Source organism: Mirounga leonina, unplaced genomic scaffold (assembly GCF_011800145.1).
Source record: "Mirounga leonina isolate KUSES-001 unplaced genomic scaffold, KU_Mleo_1.0 Mir_166, whole genome shotgun sequence".
NCBI lineage: Eukaryota > Metazoa > Chordata > Mammalia > Carnivora > Phocidae > Mirounga > Mirounga leonina.
The window spans coordinates 30,351,001-30,370,375 of record NW_023270418.1 but is presented as its reverse complement, the minus strand read 5'-3'; the positions used below and the strand labels follow the sequence as shown (position 1 = coordinate 30,370,375).

General features: G+C 58.9%; 3 protein-coding genes across 9 annotated transcripts; 1 reads left to right on the top strand and 2 right to left on the bottom strand.

Moving 5' to 3' along the window:
• Window positions 1–166: 166 nt before the first annotated feature.
• Window positions 167–1,074, top strand: TRMT112 (tRNA methyltransferase subunit 11-2). Its single transcript, XM_035013148.1, has 4 exons — window positions 167–289; window positions 378–479; window positions 616–705; window positions 798–1,074. The coding sequence occupies exons 1-4, from the start codon at window positions 212–214 to the stop codon at window positions 903–905; spliced, it is 378 nt and encodes a 125-aa protein (XP_034869039.1). The 5' UTR covers window positions 167–211; the 3' UTR covers window positions 906–1,074.
• ESRRA (estrogen related receptor alpha) lies at window positions 1,025–8,781 on the bottom strand. Of its 4 annotated transcripts, XM_035013144.1 has the most exons (8): window positions 8,638–8,661; window positions 8,008–8,068; window positions 6,809–7,145; window positions 3,708–3,824; window positions 3,437–3,565; window positions 2,859–3,029; window positions 2,495–2,764; window positions 1,025–2,065 (listed from the first exon to the last, which is right to left on the bottom strand). In XM_035013144.1, the coding sequence occupies exons 3-8, from the start codon at window positions 7,131–7,133 to the stop codon at window positions 1,806–1,808; spliced, it is 1,272 nt and encodes a 423-aa protein (XP_034869035.1). In that variant the 5' UTR covers window positions 7,134–7,145; window positions 8,008–8,068; window positions 8,638–8,661; the 3' UTR covers window positions 1,025–1,805. The 4 variants fall into 4 exon arrangements, with proteins under 4 accessions (XP_034869035.1, XP_034869034.1, XP_034869036.1 ...); XM_035013143.1 differs by lacking the exon at window positions 8,008–8,068 and having other exon boundaries at window positions 8,638–8,781; XM_035013145.1 differs by lacking the exon at window positions 8,008–8,068 and having other exon boundaries at window positions 2,859–3,026; window positions 8,638–8,781.
• Window positions 8,782–9,242: 461 nt separating this feature from the next.
• Window positions 9,243–19,049, bottom strand: LOC118015998 (potassium channel subfamily K member 4). 4 transcript variants are annotated; one of them, XM_035013135.1, is made up of 10 exons: window positions 18,765–19,049; window positions 15,467–15,590; window positions 15,179–15,339; window positions 14,782–14,968; window positions 14,122–14,261; window positions 11,787–12,135; window positions 10,851–10,930; window positions 10,577–10,643; window positions 9,570–9,819; window positions 9,243–9,464 (listed from the first exon to the last, which is right to left on the bottom strand). In XM_035013135.1, exons 1-9 carry the CDS (start codon window positions 18,951–18,953, stop codon window positions 9,710–9,712), a joined length of 1,407 nt encoding a protein of 468 aa, XP_034869026.1. In that variant the 5' UTR covers window positions 18,954–19,049; the 3' UTR covers window positions 9,243–9,464; window positions 9,570–9,709. The 4 variants fall into 4 exon arrangements, with proteins under 4 accessions (XP_034869026.1, XP_034869027.1, XP_034869025.1 ...); XM_035013136.1 differs by lacking the exon at window positions 9,243–9,464 and having other exon boundaries at window positions 9,737–9,885; XM_035013134.1 differs by lacking the exon at window positions 9,243–9,464 and having other exon boundaries at window positions 9,737–10,643.
• Between the last annotated feature and the right edge of the window lie 326 nt (window positions 19,050–19,375).

Below are 19,375 nucleotides of genomic sequence, written 5' to 3'. Positions count from 1 at the left end.
TCTCCCATCGGGACGCTTCCGGTAGGAGCGCGTGATCCGACCAAGCTTTTCCAAATACCTCTACTTCGCTAGCACGAGAAGTTCCAGCATGTTCGCCACTTCCGCTCCTCCGAGCCATCCGATAGGACGGAGAATGGAGCGGCCCCGGAAGTGACGCGGTGGGTTTCTGCCTTCTTCCGGTTCCGGCTTGTTGAGAGCGCGCTGAGGCGACATGAAGCTGCTAACGCACAACCTGCTGAGCTCGCATGTGCGGGGGGTGGGGCCCCGCGGCTTCCCACTGCGCCTCCAGGTATCGGTCCGGGGTAGTCTCGCGCCCGTCTCCTGGGCGGAGTAGGGGAGCCAGGCCCTGTCCCTAACAAAACCCCTCCGCCCCGCAGGCCACCGAGGTCCGCATCAACCCCGTGGAGTTCAACCCCGACTTCGTGGCGCGTATGATACCCAAGGTGGAGTGGGCGGCGCTTCTGGAGGCGGCGGATACCGTGAGGACCCTCCCCCACGCCCGTGCTCACCCTGGGGTGGGGTGGTCTCACCGCAGGCCCTTGCCCCCAGGCCGGGGAACCTGGCCTCAGAGCAAGGGGCGGGATGCCCAGAGCTGATGTAGGCCTTTGCCCACAGCTGCATCTGGTCGAGGTGCCCAAAGGACCGATTGAAGGGTATGAGCACGATGAGAAATTCCTGAGGCAGATGCACCACGTGCTGCTGGAGGTGAGAACCGACCCCATCGCTTGCTTTCCGGGCCAGTCACAGCCGCAGGAGGCTGCCAGTGCTCAGCTCTGTTCCCTCCCCCTTCCCCACAGGTGGATGTGCTGGAGGGCACCTTGCAGTGCCCAGAGTCTGGACGTCTGTTCCCCATCAGTCGCGGGATCCCCAACATGCTGCTGAGTGATGAGGAAACCGAGACTTAATCGTGCCGGGCGCTAGTTTTTCAGGCTGTAACCAGGAATGTTTTTGTTGATGTATATCCTGTTTGCTAGGTCTGTCGTGTATCCCCAAACCTGGACCCAGTGACACACGAAACACAGTGTTCTTGAGCTCGATATATTTCTTTTTCTCATTAAAGGTTCAAAACCAAAAGCGGTTTCTCTTTGCAGCAAATATACATTAAAATAGAGTCTCTGTACAGCCAAAGGCTCTGGGCCCTGGCTTGCCCTATGTCCCTGCACCTCCCTGGCCAAACCCAAAAATAAATATAGTGTTATTGCTCTGCAGGGCATAGAGGCAGTGCTCTCCCTACCCCCCGAGGAGGCTGGGTGGGAGCTGATGGGGGGCCCTGGCCACCCCAGGGGTCCAGGGGCTGGAGCCTGCTTGGAGTTATTGCTTCAAGGGGGGGCAGTAATGCCCAATGCAAATGATGAGGAGAGGTGCGAAGGGGGCAGGGGCCTTTGCTCTCCAAATCCCCCTCTGCTCTGGAGAGGGGGTTGGATTAAGCAGCAGCAAAAGCATCACCCACTGGGAGACTGTGGCCTCCACTCCCTTCCCTCCCTGAGATCAGGCTTCTGCCCCGCCCCCCCCCACGTCCCCTGCAGCCCCCTATGGCTTCCGCAAGGCCCCCTACACTCTGGGGGCACGTTATGGCTTGCAAGGGGCAGCACTGTGCCCAGAGCCTGGGCGCGCACATTCCCAGCTTCTAAGACCCCCTGGGAGGGGGGAGGGGAGGGCGTAAGGCCTGCTCCCAGGGGCTGATGGTATTGCCCTGGCCCTGCCAACAGGCTGTGGCACTGCCCAGACCCCAGCTCTGCCCCCTTGGGGCTGACCCCGTGCTGGGCGGGTCCTGCCAGCATCCCCACCCATGCCCACCCCTTGCCTCAGTCCATCATGGCCTCGAGCATCTCCAAGAACAGCTTGTGCATGGGCACCTTGCCCTCCAGCTTCACGCCATAGAAATGGGCCAGCACCTTGCCCGCTGTCTGGCGAAGGAGCGGTAGTGTGAGCAGCAGCCTGCCCGCCCGCCGCCGCTCAGCACCCCCTCCGGGGCCCGCCCGGCCTGCTTCATACTCAAGCAGGGCCTCGTGTAGAGCTTCTCGCAGCTGCTCCACAGCCTCGGCATCCTCAATGTGCACAGAGTCTGCAAGGAGAGGAGAGGGCGCTGTGGACGCGGACCGTCTCCAGAAAGGGCAGAGCCCACACCTGCTTGAGCACTGTTGGATGGGGCCCGAGGAGGAGCCAGACGTGGATCTGAGGGGCTGCCTGAGGCACCACTCACCGCTCCTGCGCATGAGCCAGGGCCCCCCCTTCCTCCCTCAACTGTGGCCACCTTTGGTCCCCTCCTCCCCTCCCCACTAGATGGTTCACTTTCCATGTAAGGATAGCCCTAGCGCTCGAAATCCTACGTGCAGCTCCTAGGCCTGCCCTTGCCTTCTTTGGGACTTTCAACAAGTTACTGTTCTCCCCTAAGCTCCAATTTTCCTTGTCTGCCAGATGAGACCATGCCACCGTCGGGGTTACGAAGTGGAGGGCCTCACGGAGACTCCCGTCGATGCCCGCCCGGACTCACCTGAATTGGCAAGGGCCAGGGCCTTCAGCAGGACGTACTCCTCACGCTCCAGCCTCAGGGCCTGCAGTCGCCTCACCAGCTGCAGCAGCGCAGCCCCTAGCTCCCCCAAGCCGGCGGCGCGCGCCCCCTCTTCATCCAGGACCAGGTCCTCAGCGAAAGCCAGCTCATCCTGCAGTGGCAGTGAGCGCTGGGCCACACCCAACACCAAGACCTCCATCCACACGCTCTGCAGGACTGACATCTGGTCAGACAGTGACAGTGACGAGAAGCCTGGAGGATAGTGGGAAGCAGACCTGGCTGAACGAGTTCACCAGAGCCAGGCCTGGCCCGCAGAGGGAAGCCCCGGATCACCTGGGCTCGTTACCTGGGATGCTCTTGGCCCAGCTGATGGTGACCACAATCTCTCGGTCAAAGAGGTCACAGAGGGTAGCCACAGCTGGGAGGTGTCCGTCAGGGCCCGCCGGGTCGGGCATGGCATATAGCTTCTCAGGCTCAACCACCAGCAGGTGGGACACCAGTGCGTTTACAGGAGCTGCTGAGACAGTTGGAAGAGGCACTCGAGTTTGTCACCTTGCAGGCCCCTTTGGGGTCAGGCATCTGCCCCAAATTAGCTACCCCACTCCCCATGGCCTTCCTAATAGCCACAGGCCAGCCAGGCTTGGACACTTCTCTCCAGGAAGGCCTCCCACTCTCTCCCAGGGAAAGCAAGTCCATGGGCAGGTTCTGAGTGTGAGAAAAGTCTTTCCCTGGTCCCAGGTGTACTACTCAGGGACTGATAAGGATATTTTCAAAAATACTCCTTCAGGGAAACATGAACAGATGAAGGGCAAACCGGGATCCTGATGCCCACGCTATCCATTGTGGGTGACTGACACCTAACAGGCCTCTTGTGTCCCAGCCCTATCCCAGCCCTAGGGCTCCCAGGACCCACAGCACGCTCACCAGGTTTCCGAGGGCCTCCGGCTACCGCCAGGGGTCCAGCAGGGAAGGAGCCCGGGAAGGGCAGCGGGTCCACCTCTGGCCGCCGCTTGTACTTCTGCCGCCCGCCTCGGACACGGTCCAGACGTACGCCTTGAATTTCAGGACAAGGCTGTGTCCGTGGGGCTGGGGGTGGCTTGCTCTGCAGAGCCCTCCCGCCCCATCTCTTCCCGCAGGACACCCCAAGCCTAGCCCACCCCTGCCCCACGCACCCGGGCCCCTGCCCAGCGCTCACCCTCCTTGAGCATGCCCACCCGCAGGCACTTGGTGAAACGACAGGCCTGGCAGGCCTTGCGTCTCCGCTTGGTGATCTCGCACTCGTTGGAGGCCGGACAGCTGTACTCGATGCTCCCTACCAGGAAGACGCAGGGCTCCAGTGGCGGCCTCCCGGAGCCCGGAGGGGGCCCAGAAGACAGGAGAGCCCTGACGCGCCCTGGGCAAGTGCAGGTCTGGGGAGAGCGGGAGTGCCCTGAGTGGGGCAGGGAAGCCCGGGACAGTGAGGGGAATGGCCTCTGGGCTGGGGGCTCCTGACGAGGCCAGAGAAACCTGGGACCCAGGGAGTCAGGCTGATCTCTGCCCCAGGCCTCTTGTCAAGCCACGTCTCTGGGCTCTACCAACCCCATCTGTTCTCATCAAGGGCCACAGCGGCTTCTATGTTGCTACATCCAGTGGTCCATTCTTGTCCTCATCTTGCTTGGCCTAAAGGAGCATCTAATGCCATGGATCACGTCCTGCTCCCACAAACACTTGGACACTTGTCATCCTTTGCCTCTAGGACACCACCTCCTTCCAGCTCATTGGCCACTTTGTCATTTCTGTGCATCCCCACACACAACTTCCATCAAAGGACCGACCCCAGGGCTGCCCTTGGACCTCCCAACTCACTCCCACGGTGAGCTCACCAGTCGTGGGCCTTCACGTTTCTATCAGTAGAGCTTCATGAACTCTAGATTCGTTTTCCACTGCCTCAGCATCTTGCAGGTCTAGAAGGCGTGGCAAACTTCACCTGTCCTAAATGGAGCCCACGACCTACCACTCCAAACCCTACAACCCCATTTGTCCAGTGGCTCAAGCAGAAATCCAGAAAACATCTTTGATTCTTCTCTTACACCCAAATCCAACCCATCAGCAGGGCCTGGCAAGCTTTACCTCCTCCTATGTCCAGAAGCCGACCCATTGTGCCCCGTGCCTGCTCCCAGAGCCCCTGCCCCGAGTCACCATCACCCCACCTTCTCGCTGGCCTCCTCCTCCGTCCCTTTCTCCTTCAGTTAATGTCAACACAATGGGCCAGGACAATCCATTCAACCCAAGTCAGATCCTGTCCCTCCCTTGCTCCAAAGCCTCCAGTGATGTCCCTTCTCAGAATAAAAGCCCAAGTGCTCCCGAGGCCAGTGAGGCCTCCAGCCCTTGGCTTTTCAACCTTTCTAGCCTCATCCCCCTCGTACTCTGTTCCTCCCACAGACCCCAGGCTCAGGGCCCACTGCTCCCTTACCTCCTTCTTAGCTCTACTCCCAGTCACCTCAGGGAGGCCCTCCCTGGCCCCGCTGTGAGAACGTCGGGGGCCCCTCTGCAGGCTTCTCTTGCCACCTGCCCTGCCTGATAGTTTCTCGTCAGCTCTCAGCACCCTCTGAGTCGCCACACACGTACTTATTCATCTTATTATCTGTCTTCCCCCTTTAGCATCTGCTCCGTGAAGGCCAGGATGGCCAAGCACTAGGAAAAGGGCCTGGTATGTAATGGCAGCTTCTGACTGGCTGACTAACACATGGTGGCCCTCCCAGCCTCACAGGGGTACCGCCAGGACTGAATGACACAACCAGCCAACATGCCCTTGGCACATTCCTCCTACACCCTATATTCAGGCCTGCGCCCGCAGCTCAAGACACCTCCTCCAAGAAGACCTCCAACCTAGCCGGGTTCCTTGGCACACATCCTATTCCTCCCCCTCCAGCACTTACAATAGCGGTACTACAACAGTTTTGTGCAATTCACTGTTTTCTCTCTTCCCTCTGCTAGAATATAAATGGCTTAGTCCCAGCTATGTCCGCAGGCCTGGAACAGTGGTCAGGACAGCAAAGCACAGGGAAGTAAAAGGGCTCCGAAGGCTGCCTGGGATCCATCCTGACATGACCTCTTAACAACCGTGTGACCTTGGGCAAGTCCCATACCCCTCAGTTTTCCCATCTATAAAACTGGGATAAAAACAGGACTTCCTACAAAGACGGCTAGTAAGAATGAAAGGGAATGTCGAGGTAACATGTTCAGCATGGTTCACAGTGCCCAAATGCTCAATAAATGATTACAATCTATGGCTAGGGCTCAGTAAACATTTGTCAACAGAGTCAACAGAGAATGAAGGGGTCCAACGTGGGTAGGAGACGCCTGGGCCTGGGCCCCTTAGTTCACTGGCCTTCGAATCCATTAGAGAGCACAAACGGTTTTAGAGCAGTGGGTGTTGGCCAAATCAAAACCCACTTGCAATGTCACAATGTCCGAAGTTCAGTTATAAGTAATAAGCAGAGGCAGCAGTCAGCTCTGGACCTAAATCAACCTGAGCTCAAATCCTGCTTCTGCCATTTTCTACCTGTGGGACTTGAACAAAGTTTTAAAAATCTTCCTGGGCCTCAAGTACGGTCACAGCGCTGGCACCTTATGGGCTGCTTGGGGAGTAAGAGATCACGAACACAGAGGGCACCGTGCCTGACACAGGGTAAGCACTCAAGAAATGTTCTCCAAAAGGACACGTTATTGCCCCAAAGTAAGCAGTGTTTCCTATAAAAATATAAGTAACAGGCACGTCCCAAGTAAAGTTTATTACATCGCATCTTGCTCATGTTTTGATATGTGTTCCTGAGTGAGAAAAACTCAGTAATAGTCTTTTTAAAGTCAGGTGCTGAAATACGGTGTAGCCCCTCTCAGTTACCCACGAAAACCTGCCTTATGCTCGTGCTGCTTTGGGGAAACCCACCAAAGGGTGGGGGACGGGGGGTTCTATGCTGCTGAGAGCTCAGCAGCTGCCAGAAGCAAGAACAAAGCTTAGAAGCAGAAAGAGGCTGTCTCAAATTTTTCAGAGCCACTGTGGAAGGTGCTAGGCCTCTAGTACCCAGAAACCTAGGCTTCCTGAGCCCTCTCTCACATCCCACATCCAAGCCATCAACACATCCTGGTGGCTTTATTTAACTTTTCAGGGAAACGGCACTTCCAGGACGGAAGAGGAACTTGGGAACCCCAAGTGGTACCGCAGCAGTCTGGGGGCCTAAGGCCACGTGGCAGTGCACCCACTGGGTAACACTAGGCCCAGAGGGCAAAGGGCACGGGAGTGTGGTGGGGGCTCACCCTGGATGGTCCTCTTGAAGAAGGCTTTGCAGGCCTCACAGGACGCCACACCATAGTGGTAGCCGGAGGCCACATCCCCACAGACCAGGCAGAGGCGTTTGGGTAGGGAGCTGAGCACCAGCTTCCCACCACCCTGCTCACCAGGCCCAGCCCCCTCCCCATCCTCCTCTTCCTTGTGGCCTGGGAGGCAGCGGGTGGGAGCTGGGCCAGGGGCCAGGGCCACGGGGGGCTCGGTCTCGGTCTCCGAGGAACCCTTTGGACTGTCAGGGCTGGCTGGCTCTGCCTTGATGTAGAGAGGCTCAATGCCCACCACCTGGCTGGACATGGCGCTGGTCACCTGCAGGGAGAGACCTGTCGGGTCACAGGGAGACACTAGGATGGGGGACGGAGACACAGTGCCACCCTGGTTGCCCAACCCCGGGCCTAGGGCCAGGCTTCCAGGCTCATCGAGGGGGAGGGAAGGGGGGCAGAGTCCAAGGAAGGGCTGCCCATGAAGAGGGCCCCCCCAGCTGTTGCCATGGGAACAGAGTCTCCAAAGCCTCCAGGGCCAGTAACTGACGGCAAGGTCTCCCACTTGGGAACCTGGGGGAGGCCTGGAAACTCCCTACTCCTATCCGGGCCAGGGAGCAGGGTAACCTTAGTCCCCAGGTGACCTTCAACCCCATCTGGAATCCCCAGCCAGTAGCAAGATACCTCTCAATTTTCTCCAAATGTTGGGGATCTCGATGATTTCCCCCTCACCTGGGCATCCTCCACTTAAAAGCACAAACCAGGCACACAAGGGCAGTGGTGGGTTCACACTCTCGCACTCACCTGGGTCCTCAGGTGTCCTCACATGCTCACACATGCTCACTCTCTCCTGGGCACTTCCATGCTCTCACACATGGCTTTCCCCAAGCCCCGGCTCTCACTCATGCTCCCGGTTTGTCTTCACACACTCCACCCGAAGTGCACAAACCATAAACAAAGTCACACTCAAGGCTCACAATCACACACACTCACTCCCAAACACACTCACCATGCCCCCACACTGACACACATAGGCATAGACCCTGTGGAAACACACTCAGAGCCTTTCACACCTGACATACCGCCCCTCCTGCCCCAGCATGCCAATCCCATGCCCACCGGAGGACGCGGCTCCACCTCCTTACACCCCACCCCACCCCCCCAAACCCCGCCAGCACAATCACTCTTACACTCCAGCTGCCGCAGAATCCTCCACCTCAGGAGCGCCCCGCCCCGGCAACCTGCGCACACCTACGGAAAGTTGCCTAAAGTTGCTGCGCCTCCCCTTTCCCCTCCGCCCGCGGGGGACCTCTATCAGGTTATCAGGAAGTAAATGGGGAGCGCCAAGGAGGAGGAAGTTCTCCCCTGCCGGTGCGATGACCTTTGACCCAGAGAGGAGGGTGGCTCAAGGCCCCTTCGAGCGCCCCCACGTGGTCTTCAAAGCCCCTTCTCCGACAGGGAACCCTCCCTATCTTCCACCCAGGCCCGCCCCTGGGACTTCGACTTGCTCCAGGTGCCGGATTGAACCCTGCCCTGAGACTGGATCCGAGGCCCAAGCCTGACCCTGGCCAGGACGTGAAGCCCGAGCCAGGACCGGCCCCTGTCCCAGGCCGACGCATTAAGACCTCAACACGGGATCCCGCCCGGACCCTAACCCCGTCTGGCCCTGGACCCGGTCCCAACCGTGACCCGGGCTGGTCCTGGAGCCGGACCCCGCCCGGAGCCCGCCCCCCGCCGCCCGCCTCCCAGCCGCGCTCGCACATGGCCCCCGCGCCCCGCCCGTCCACCCCCCCCAGCGGCGCTCCCCTCCGCCCCCGGACCTGGGGCTCCGGCAGGGCGGGCGGGCAGGCATGGGGGCCGAGCGGCCCGGAGCGCCGGGGTGAGCCTGGGGCCGCGAACGGCCCCTCCTCCGCCGCCTCCTTGGGCCGCACCGCCCCGCCGCGCCGCGTCCCCTCACTCGGCGGCGCCGCCGGCGGCTTGTAGGACACAAAAGGACATCGCGGCCGCTTCCTACTCTGCTTCCTCCAGCTGACAGCGGGGGTGGGGCCGGCCGTGCGCATGCAAAGCAGGGGGCGGGTCTCGGCGCCCTATGCTAATCAGACAAGAGGGGCGGGCAGCGCCTGCGTGCCCGGACCAGTCGGGGCGGAGCCGGCAAAGCCAGGGGGCGGTCCTTCATGAAGGTCCCGCCCACCGCCGCCGAGCCGGAGCGGCGCACTTGTGAAGGCGGCGGCCGAGGGGGCGGGGCCAGAGGAGACGTGGAGAGGCTCCGGGAGGGGGTTGGAACCAAGAGCGCTCTTACGTAACGAAGGAGGCGGAGCGCGCTGTGCGGGAGAGAAGTGGGCGAGGTGGCTCGCGGGCCGCAATTGCGGGGCAGGGAGAAGACTTACATATGTAAATGAGAGGGCGGGACGAGCGGAGAGGTTAGTGTAACTGCATATGCATGAGGGGCGGGGCCTAGCATGCCCAAACTAGAGGGGAGACGCTGCCCCTTTACCTTCTCGCCCTTCCCCCAAGATTACACCATCGGGGCTTTTGGACCGCAGATCCAATATCCCCACACAGCTGCTGGACCCGGGTGGGAGAAGCAGGCATAAAACATGCAAGAAGTCCTGGATTTCGAGTCCCGGGAAGGCGGAGCCAATAGGGCCTGGACGGAGAACGCTCAAGGTCACTGCGGTGACCGAGTGAAGGTCACGGGGAAAGGCGGGGCCCCGTGCGTCCTCCTCACGCGGGCAGCCACGCACTGACTCACCGACCGTGCACAGAGTCTTTTATTTCTCTAGGACTCAAATTCCACGTGGACAGGGTCAGGCTTGGATCTGGGGACGGGACAGGGGCCGGGGACTGGAGTCGGGCTGTCTGTCACTCGAGCCCGAGCCCGAGGCGGTGCTCTCAGTGCACCAAGAGGTGCAGCCTCTTGCTCCGGCGCCTCTTGAGCCCCTCGATGTATCGCTGCAGCTGCTTGGTCAGGAAGTGGTCCCGGCCAATACCTGACCGGTAGCCTGGAGGGCATAGCTCGGCTCAGGGCGGTGAGCAGGAGCATGGCCTCCCCAGCAGTGGTGCTGCACCTGAGATTTGAGGAACCGCGGGTGATCTGGGGTAGCAGGAGCGCTTGGCACGTGGGTCCGTTAGTCTGGGAAACTTTGGATCTCCAAGGTGCTGGCCCTGACAGTTTTTGGGTTTTTTTTAAAGGTCAAGTCATACACCTGTACTCCAAACAGATGGGGGATGTAGAAGAGGATGAGTCAGGTGGAGCATGGGTGAGGGCAAGGTTAGAGTGTTGCAGGCCTGAACCAGGACAGTGGTAGCAGGCAGCTCTGTGGACACCTCCTGGACCACCCACTCTAAGCCATTAGCCAGCATCCCTGCCTTATATTATAAGCAGGGCAAATGAGGGGGCTTTGACCCAAATAATCCACTGTCCAGAGGTTCCTCACAGCACCGAGGGAGAGGGCCAAGTCCACACACAGACTGTCATCCCCGCTGGGGAGTGGAGAAACCGCTTTAGAAAAGCCACATCAGCTAGAGAGGGGCTGTGCTAAGGCTGGCGCCCAGGCCCCTGAGGGTCACCTCATGCTCTCCCCACTGGGTGTCCCTGTGCCCAGTCCCCCAATTTTTTACTTTTGGTAGGGCTCCTGGAATACTGGTGGGTAGTAAGGGAATCTGACAAGGCAGACACGTCCTGAAACCCCACTCCCAGAGGCCCAAACCCTGCAGAATCCCCCAGGGTCTCTTGTGGGAGCTGGGGAAGGGGCTCACTCCGGAGGGCTTTGGTGAGGATTTCCAGAGCTTCACTCTCCATGAGTTCCATCAGAGGCAGTGGCAGCTGGAGAAGCAGCAAGAGGCTCAGATGTCCCAGAGACCCCAGCCCTGCCCCGAGCTGAAATGCCTCACCTACCCCCTCTAACCCCAAGACCCCCAACCAACCTGCCTGTCCCTCTGCTCTACAAACCACCCTCACCCCTTCACCTCTACAACCCCCACCTTGCCCATCTCCACCCCACTAAAATCCCCAGTTTCTCTGGGTGCTAACCCTGTTCTGCTGCTCCATCCAGTAGGCTCGATGGGGTGTGTGCTTCGAGATATTAAGCGATGACTCTGAGGAAGACATTTCTGGGAGAAGAGAAAAAGAGAGATCAGTCATCTGCAGACCGCTGGGTCTTCCCTGGAGCAGAGGAAACGAAACACATGGGCAGGCTTGTGGTGGCAGGGGAGTGGCCTTCCGAGACCAGCTCCAGGTGCCACCTTATTGGGAAACAGTATGGGACAGTCGGTTACTACCCTGGGCTTTATTGTCCTACCCACCAAGGTGCCAGTTCTGGCTACCCCATTAGGTGAGGCTTACAAGCAGTGACTGAAAATTTCTGACCCTCAAGTTCTTCATTTGTCAAATGGGGTAATAAGAATAGAGCCCCTTATGGAGGTTGTGAAGTTTAAGGTGATCATGCAAAGGAAGCCCAGTGCCTGGCACACAGCAAGCACTCAATAGATGGCATTACAATATTGTTATGCGTTTTAATCCCCCGATGTAGGGGCGGGGGGGGAGGGGGAGTCCCAGACAGTGCCCCGCAAGAAGTAGGTACTTAAAATTGTAGCCAACAACTGAGTGAATGAAAGACAGGCACCTCCTCAACGACAGCAAATCCATACACAAGGAAATAACTCCCTCCTCTCAACCATCCCAGTGATTCCATTCAAAGCACGGGTCCTACGGCGCTGCCTTTGCGCATTTTCCGCAGGTGTCTCTCGGACCTGGCGTGCCATGGCCACAGGACCTTGTACGACGCCTGCCCGGTAGGGGGCGCTCCAAGAATGTCTGGTTGATTTAAAGCGTAAAAGATAAACGAGGGCGCCCGTCCGGGGAAAGGGAACCCTGGAAACGGATCCTACAGCTTCTCCCCCCGCCCCATTTTACAGCAACAGATACTGAGGTCCTGGCCAGCCCCCTGCCCTGTGAGGCCACACTGACCGGTGTCGGTCTTGGAATCGACGTCCTCCCCTAAACGGCTTCCCAGGGAGCTGGCCCGACGCAGCTCCAGCTCCAACAAGGAGGACTCGCCCAGATCCTCCTGTCTGAAACTGTCCTTGTCCTCTCCGTCATCCCATTCTTCCCAAGCACCGTCCGAGTCGCGGCCGGCCTTCAGGTTGTACCACCGGCGGGACTTGCTGCCGACGCCGCTGCCCTCCATGTCTGAGTCCTCGCCGACACTGGACCGCGGCACATTCAGCTTCGGCTGCGACAGCGTGGCCCTGGTCCACAGATTCCGGATGTCGTTGTCTGGGCTCGACTTGTCTGAGCCATGGCTGCCCAAAGATGCCTGTGGGCCACATACAACGAGGGAAGCCAAGGGCCGCGGGGAGTTGGGAAGGAGAGGAAGAGCAGGCTGGAGTCGTGGGCTCGGGGCTCGTTGGGAGCTGCCCCGGGGCCAAGGCTGAGGGAGAGACTAGCCAGGGATCCAGGCTGGACCCAGGCTGGGGGCTCCCACGGGGAAGGGGCCGGGAAGAGTTCTTACTTTGAAAGGCTTTTCCTCCATGGTTCTGCCCCAACGGACCCAGTCGCCACAGGCCTCGGGGCGAGGAGCCAGGGGTCACGCTCCAGGAGCGGGGAGGGGCAGGATCCCGTTCCCGAATGGTGCTGCGGGTCTCGCGAGGGAGAGTGCAATCTACAGCCCCCCACGCTAGATGCCCTTCTCTCTCCCCCGTCCCCACCGCCCCGTATCTGGGCTGCGGTTGGAGCCCCGCACAACACCTTGGCACAATCCGATTCCGGACCCTACCCGGTAGCCTCCCGGCCGAGACCCGGGCCCAAGCGTGGCCCTTTCGGGGGCAGGCGTGGGGAGGAGGGGCTCGGCCCGGGGGTCACAGGAGCCTGGCTTGCCCCGGAGGTGGCCCGACGCAAGCGCTCCCACACCCCCGCGCGTCCCCGGAGCGCGCACGCCCGCAGCGGTGCAAACTGTTTCCGTTTATTGATGCAGGCTTTTGAGGCACAGTCGTGAGGTGTGGTGAGGGACGGGCCCAGCCGGGACAGCGAGACAGAAAGCCTGGGGGGCGGGGGGGGTCTGCAAACGGATAAAGTGAGGAGAGGGCCAGGAGCGGGGGTGGCAACGCGTAGCCTCCTCCGCAGGCCTCGGTCCGGTCGAGAGAGGCCTCTTTGGTCAAACAAGCAGAGCATGCCGGGGAGAGCGCAAGAACGAAACCCTCTGAGAGGCCCGGGCCCGGGGTCCCGCCCCTACGCCGGCACGCCTTTCTCCCGCGGCCGCGCGGGCTTCCGGGGAGCGTTAGGGGGCCGGCGGCGACCCCGTGGCGCGCGGGGCAGCGCGCAGCCGCGCTCGCTCTGCGTGTCAGAGGACTCGTCGATGAAGGCCAGGTTCTCGCTGGGGTAATCCAGCGCCGAGGCCGTGGGCGGGGAGGGCGGGGAGGGCGGGGAGGGCGGCTCGGCCTTCGCGGGGAGCGGGGACGGGGGCCTGCCGGCGGGCTGCGCCGGACACGGCGGCGGAGGCAGGAGTGGCCGCTCCTTCTCCGGCGGCGGTGGTGCCGTGGGCCCGACTCGCTGGGTCACCCGCGCCGTCACCGTGCCGGTCCAGCTGGCGGCCTGCGCCGTGAGGCCGCCCATCTGCGCGAGGAGTAAAGGCAGTCCTCGACCGCGGGTCCTCGACCGCCTCGGCCACCCCGGGAACCTACCCCTTCGCCAATCAGGCGCGGCCCCCCTTTTCCTCCTGGTCCTCCGGTCTCAGCCCGCCAGAGCCGGGAAAGGCTCATCAACCAGCCACACACTCTCCTCTCCTCCGAACCTGAGTCCTCTTCTCTAGGAGCTTTTCTAGAAAGCCCCGGTTTTATTTCAGTTTTCTTTCCTGTGCCCCCTGGAGACCTTTGCGCCCCTCTCGAGCTCCTCGGCCGGCGCGACCAGTAAGGTGACACGACGCAGGTCGCCCAGTTAAATGTGAATTTCAGATAAACGACAAATAAAATTTTAATATATGCATCTCCCTCCCCTGCAACATTTGGGACATACTTACACTAAAATATTATTTGCTCTTTATCTGAAAGTCACATTTAACTGGGCTTCCTGCTTTTTGTTTTGTTTTTCTCTAAATCTCGAAGCCCTATCCATGAGAGCAGAGATGGAGTCATCAGCAAACCGGTCCAAGTTTAACCCTTTGTCCCCGGGGCAGGTGCACACTGGGGGCGGGGGGGGGCACTCCGTCCCTGCCTTGAGAAGCCCACACTCTGGAAGGGAGGCAGGCTGATCAACTCGCTGCTAGGGTAGAGCGTGTAAAGCGCAGCGCTGACGCAGGGGCGCCTACCTCTGCCCGAGTGCGGCGGGACACTACTCGCAGCCAGTTCCCGATGGTGGTGAGTACTGAGGCGAAGTAGGCCAGGCCGAGCAGGATCCAGAACCACACCAGCGGCTGGTAGGCTGCATTGCTCTGGTTGGGGCTGGCGCCTGGGATACCACCGGGGAGGCCAGAAAGACGTTGATTGTGGAGCAGGCTTTAAGCCTGTGAGCTCCTGGTTCATTGCCCCTCTTCTCAGCTCAGTGAGAGGATCCGCCTCCCCAGGGCAATCAAAGGGTGTGTGCTAGAGTGTGTGTGAATGCATGCTAGATGAGTGTACATGACTTGAAGGTGTGCCAATAAAAATATGCACGTGAGTGTGCTCACGCGCAAAAATGTGAGCATATGGGAGGGGTGCACATATATAAGAATGTGACACGTGTGAGGGGTGCACTTAATCTATGTGCGAGCATGCATCGGGGTGCAGGCATGCAAGAATGTAAGGGCACATGAGGTGTTGCCTCCGTGCAAAAACGTGAAGGTGCATTCCGTGAGGGCATGTAGGGATTGGAGCAAGTGCCTGTGAGTACACACACACCACAAGGAATTTGGAGGGAGACGCAAGAGTGCAGGGCCACTGGGCATGAATAAAGTGGATAGGGAAGTGCAGCGCAAGAAAGGTGGCCTCACCAGCCACATAGTCCCCGAAGCCCACCGTGGTGAGCGTCACTACGACGAAGTAGATGGCCTCCAGCTTGCTCCAGCCCTCCACGTAGCAGAACACGAACGTGGGCGTGAGGACAAAGAGCAGGCAGCCGATCAGAAGGAAGAGCACCGCCGATAGTATTCGCACCAGCCCCGGTGGCACATGCCACTTCTGCAGGGAGGGGCAATGGGCAGAAGGACCCAAGGCGTCGCCAAAACCTCCAGTCACCCCCCCCCCCCACACACACACCGCCTCCTCCGGGATCCGGTGCGCGAGGCTCCCGCGAGCGACCTCGAGGTCCGCGCTCTCGTGCGGGGCGGGGACGTAGGGAAGGGTAACCCGAGCTCAACGCGAGGGCGCGCAGGGCAAGGAGCAGCTCACCAGGAAGATGGCTTCGATGTGACCGATGCCGCGGCGCAGAGAGGAGCCCAGCCGGTCCCCGACCCCTGCCAGCAGGATCCCGAACAGCGGGATCCCCACCAGCGCATAAAAGATGCAGAAGAGGCGCCCGGCATCTGTGCGCAGGGCCGCGTTGCCGTAGCCTGGGCAGAGGGGCCGTGCAGGAAGTCTAGGGGCTGCCTGGCCCCCACTTCCTCCCTCTGCACCTTCCCCCAGGAGAAAGCCCAGCGGCCCCTTGCCCCCCTCCACGTGCCCAGTCCCCTCCCCCACCGATGGTGGTGATGATGGTGCCTGAGAAAAAGAAGGCGCTGCCCAGGTCCCAGGCTGAGTGGTTGCTGTTACTGGTTGAGTTGATGTCAGGGTCCGCACCCCCTCCCAGGGCATCAGCCACATCCTGCAGGACAAGGCGCAGAAGGAGGAACCTCAGCGCTTCCCTACTGTCCCCGCCAAGCCCCTGGCCCTCCAGTCTCCAGAGTGGTATCCTCCCTCCCCTTCCCAGCGCTCCCCCTCTCTCCAGTCTTCCTGAGGGCTGTCCCTCAGAGTAGACATTGCAAATTGGGTGGCCCGATTTTGTTTGACCTCCACATTGTTTTCGAAACATTTTAGTTGGGACGTCTGGGTGGCTCAGTCGGTTAAATGTGGGACCCTTGATTTCGGCTCAGGTCAGGATCTCAGGGTCCTGATACTGAGCCCCCGGTTGAGCTCACGCTCAGCGGGGGAGTCTGCTTGGGATTCTCTCTCTCCCACTCCCTCTGCCCCTCCCCCCCCACCACCCTCCTCTTGGCGAGTATGTGTGCTAGAACGCTCTTTCTTTAAATAAATAAATCAATAAATCTTAAAAAAAAAAAAAGGTTTTAGTTATTTGCCCCTTAATTTCACACAAAAGATTTCAAGTTTATAGAGGTCAGGAGCACAGACCTGGACCAGACTGCCTGGGTTCAAATCTCGGTGCTGTGTGACCCTGGGGCAAGTTACCTCTCTGTGCCTCAGTTTCTGCCTCTATCAGGTGTGGATGATGATGCTAACACCTACCTCAGACAGTTGTGCAGAGTTAAAGTAAGCCCTGTGTGTTAAGTTAGTCCAAGGAGTGATCATGCCCAGTGATTTCCAGCTTTCCACAGACCCCACCACTCCCACTGGCCCTAGGAAAGCTGAGTTTTGAGTTCCTTGCCTTAGAAAATCTGATGGAAGTTAGGGACCCTTTCTCCAGGAAGGTTCATATACCATCAAATTTTGTACTCAATATTGGAAGGCTGGTAGACACACAAGCCCCCACCCACCCTGTTGAAGTCCAAGCCGAACCCTGTGCTACATAGTAGGTGCTCAATAAATAGGATTAAATTAATGAAATGGCCACGTGTCTGCCCCTCTTGCCACCTTGCAGTCCTTTCAAGACACAGTCTGTGTTTTGAAAGTGTCTGCCTTAAATGACAGAGGTCGGAGCATAATGAGGGGGGCAGAAGGGCCCTTCCCCAAGGAGCACAGAGCCAAGACACAAAGGCAGTGGGGGAGATCAAAAACCACATTCTTTCCCTCTGAATGCAATCCTCATTAGCAAGACCCATTCCAAATTAATCTTCCTAAAGTGACTGCCCCAAATCCTCCATAGCTCCCTGCTGTCACAGCATAGAGTCCAAACTCCCAGCCCAGCATCTCAGCTCCTTTTCAATCTAGTCCCCACCTCCCTTTCCCCAGCCTTCTCTCCTGGGACCCCCATTTGAAATCCAAGTTGCAGTGACCTTACGCCCAGATTTTCTGAGATGATCCCATTTCCTGTAATAGTAATTCTTAAATGAAGCCAAGAAGTGAAATTTATGATTAAGGTGATTTAAATTTTATTTTGCAAGACTTTTCCAATAAATTCACGACTTAGGGGGAAAAAAAATCTCTTGTCATCCTGTGTGTTCTAATTTTTGCTTCGAATGACTACGCATCTGCTAAATCCGAGTTCTGCAAAACACTCGGAGCTTTCCAACTTCCACGCCTTTGCCCATGCTGTTCCTCTGCCTGCAGGTCTCTTGCAAACCAATCACACATCTCTCAATTCTACAAGGCTCACCTGCCTCATTTCAATTACCTGCTCCTCCCAAAGCCCCCCCACCCCCATCTCCCTCCTTGCCCCCAGCACCTAGCTCAGGGCCCAGCATACAACAGGTGTTTAACAAAGAAGGAAACAAGGAAAGCTCCCTTTCCACGGAATCCTACAGTGATCTGTCTCCTCATCCCAAAGTGACAGTCTCTAGGGTAGAGCCTGCCTCTGTTCCACCCCCATAGCAATTTCCCTGCTCACCCTACAGTGTATTAGCACAGCACCCAGCACATAGTAGGTGCATAATTACTGCAGGACTGCCTAGTTGTGGAAGAGAAAGCAGCTGTCGCCCACACTTCTAATTTCTGCCCTTCCTTTTCTTCTTTTTTTTATCCAGGAAAAAAGCATTTACATGGTGAAGATAAAATAGGTCAGATTCCCTCCCTCCCCTGCTCTGCCCTGTGGTCTGGCCAGACACATTCTCCTGCCCAGGCCTCTCTGAGGCTCACTGGGATTCTGGAAGTGTCAGAGCCAATGTCAAGCCGCCTGTGTCCTGGCCCCACCCCATCCTCATCTCTGCTCCTGGTCCTGCCACCTTGGGAATCAGCTGGAACACTGAGGCCTCCATGCCCATGGCTCCTCCCTCCAAAAGAACAGGCAGGGAAGCAGGGGTACTCTTCAATAAAGTAATAAACATCAATTTGTTAAAGTTAATCCTTGGGGTTTTATATGATAGTGACTCAGAAATCACAGAAGCAACAAAGGTGCTTACCTGATAGTACCCCCAGGAGGCTGAAGCCCAGCACTTTCTTTAGTCACTGAACCAAAGTTGAACCCACCCCTTCCTCTGGCCTCTTCATCATAAGCATGTGTCCCGAGGAGAAGGGCTGCTTAGCCTGGTATCCATGGTGGCAGGCTTAGGGGATCCTGGAACCCTCCGAATGTGTCCCTCTGACACCCTCTGAAACCACCAGGATGTAAGTGCATTTTTCCAGGGGGTAGGGGAGTGTTCACAGTGTTCTTGGGCATCTCCAAGGCATCTGTGACTCCAAAGAAGTAGAGAAACCAGGGTAGGGTTGCCAGTTTCAGTAAATAAAAATACTGCATGGGACATATTTATTTTTTAAAAGTATTCATTGTTTAGTGGCTAAAATTCACAATTATCCAGGCGTCCTGGATTTCATCCGGCAACCCGGAACCAGTGCGTTATGCCTGCGAAATGTAACATTTCATGTGCTCCAGCCATGTATTCATTTCTTCCTTCACTCGTTCCTTCACTCAACCACCATCACACTGAAGGAGACAGCCCAGGAGCTCAGTGCAAGCCCAGGAAAAGCAAGGCAGACAAATGCCCCCAAGGTCGCCATATTGAAAACACAGAGACCTGGATCCCAGCCTCTGCCCTGCACCCCTCAGCTGCACCCTGCCTTCCGGGTGCCCGTCTGGAGGCGGCAACCCAGTGCAGGGCCCCACTGGCATGCAGCTACTTTTGGGGGGGTCACCGGCGACTGTTGAAGGGACTCCTGCCCACCCACGCACCTTGATGAAGAGCCCCAGGTCCTGGTCGCTCACGCATGGATGGGCCCTCAGGAACTTCTCTCGGACCTCCCCCAGCTCCCTCTGGGCCTGCTGCTCGTGGGGCTGCTCCAGGGCCTGGAACACCAGGGCACCGGACACCAGGTAGAGCAGGACCAGTGCCAGCAGGGCCAGTAGGGTGGTGCTGCGCATGGCGCGCCCAGGGGCCCGGCCGATTCCGCTGCCCGCCTGGGGAGGCCGGGCAGGGGGCTCCTGGGGAGCTGCGGTCACTGTGGGTAGAACCAGGGATGCCGGGATCAATAACTTAGCCTGCCACCCCCCACCCTCCTCCTCCAACCCCCATACAGCCAAAGGTCCTTAGAGCCCCCAGCCCTATAGCCCATGGATGTCCTCTCTTCACATCCCTCTGCCAGGACACTTGGTACCAGGGCACAGCCAGTCCCCCGACTTCGGTCCACCCCTTACCTCCATTGCCCCGCCCTCAGCCCCTGTCCGGGGACTCCAGGACAGGAGAAGAGAAGAGGGCACCGGGAAGGGAAAGGAAGGAGAGGGGAAGGGGCAAAGAGAGGCTGAGCTTGCGGAGGGACCCGCAGGGCGAGCGAGAAAACGCCGGG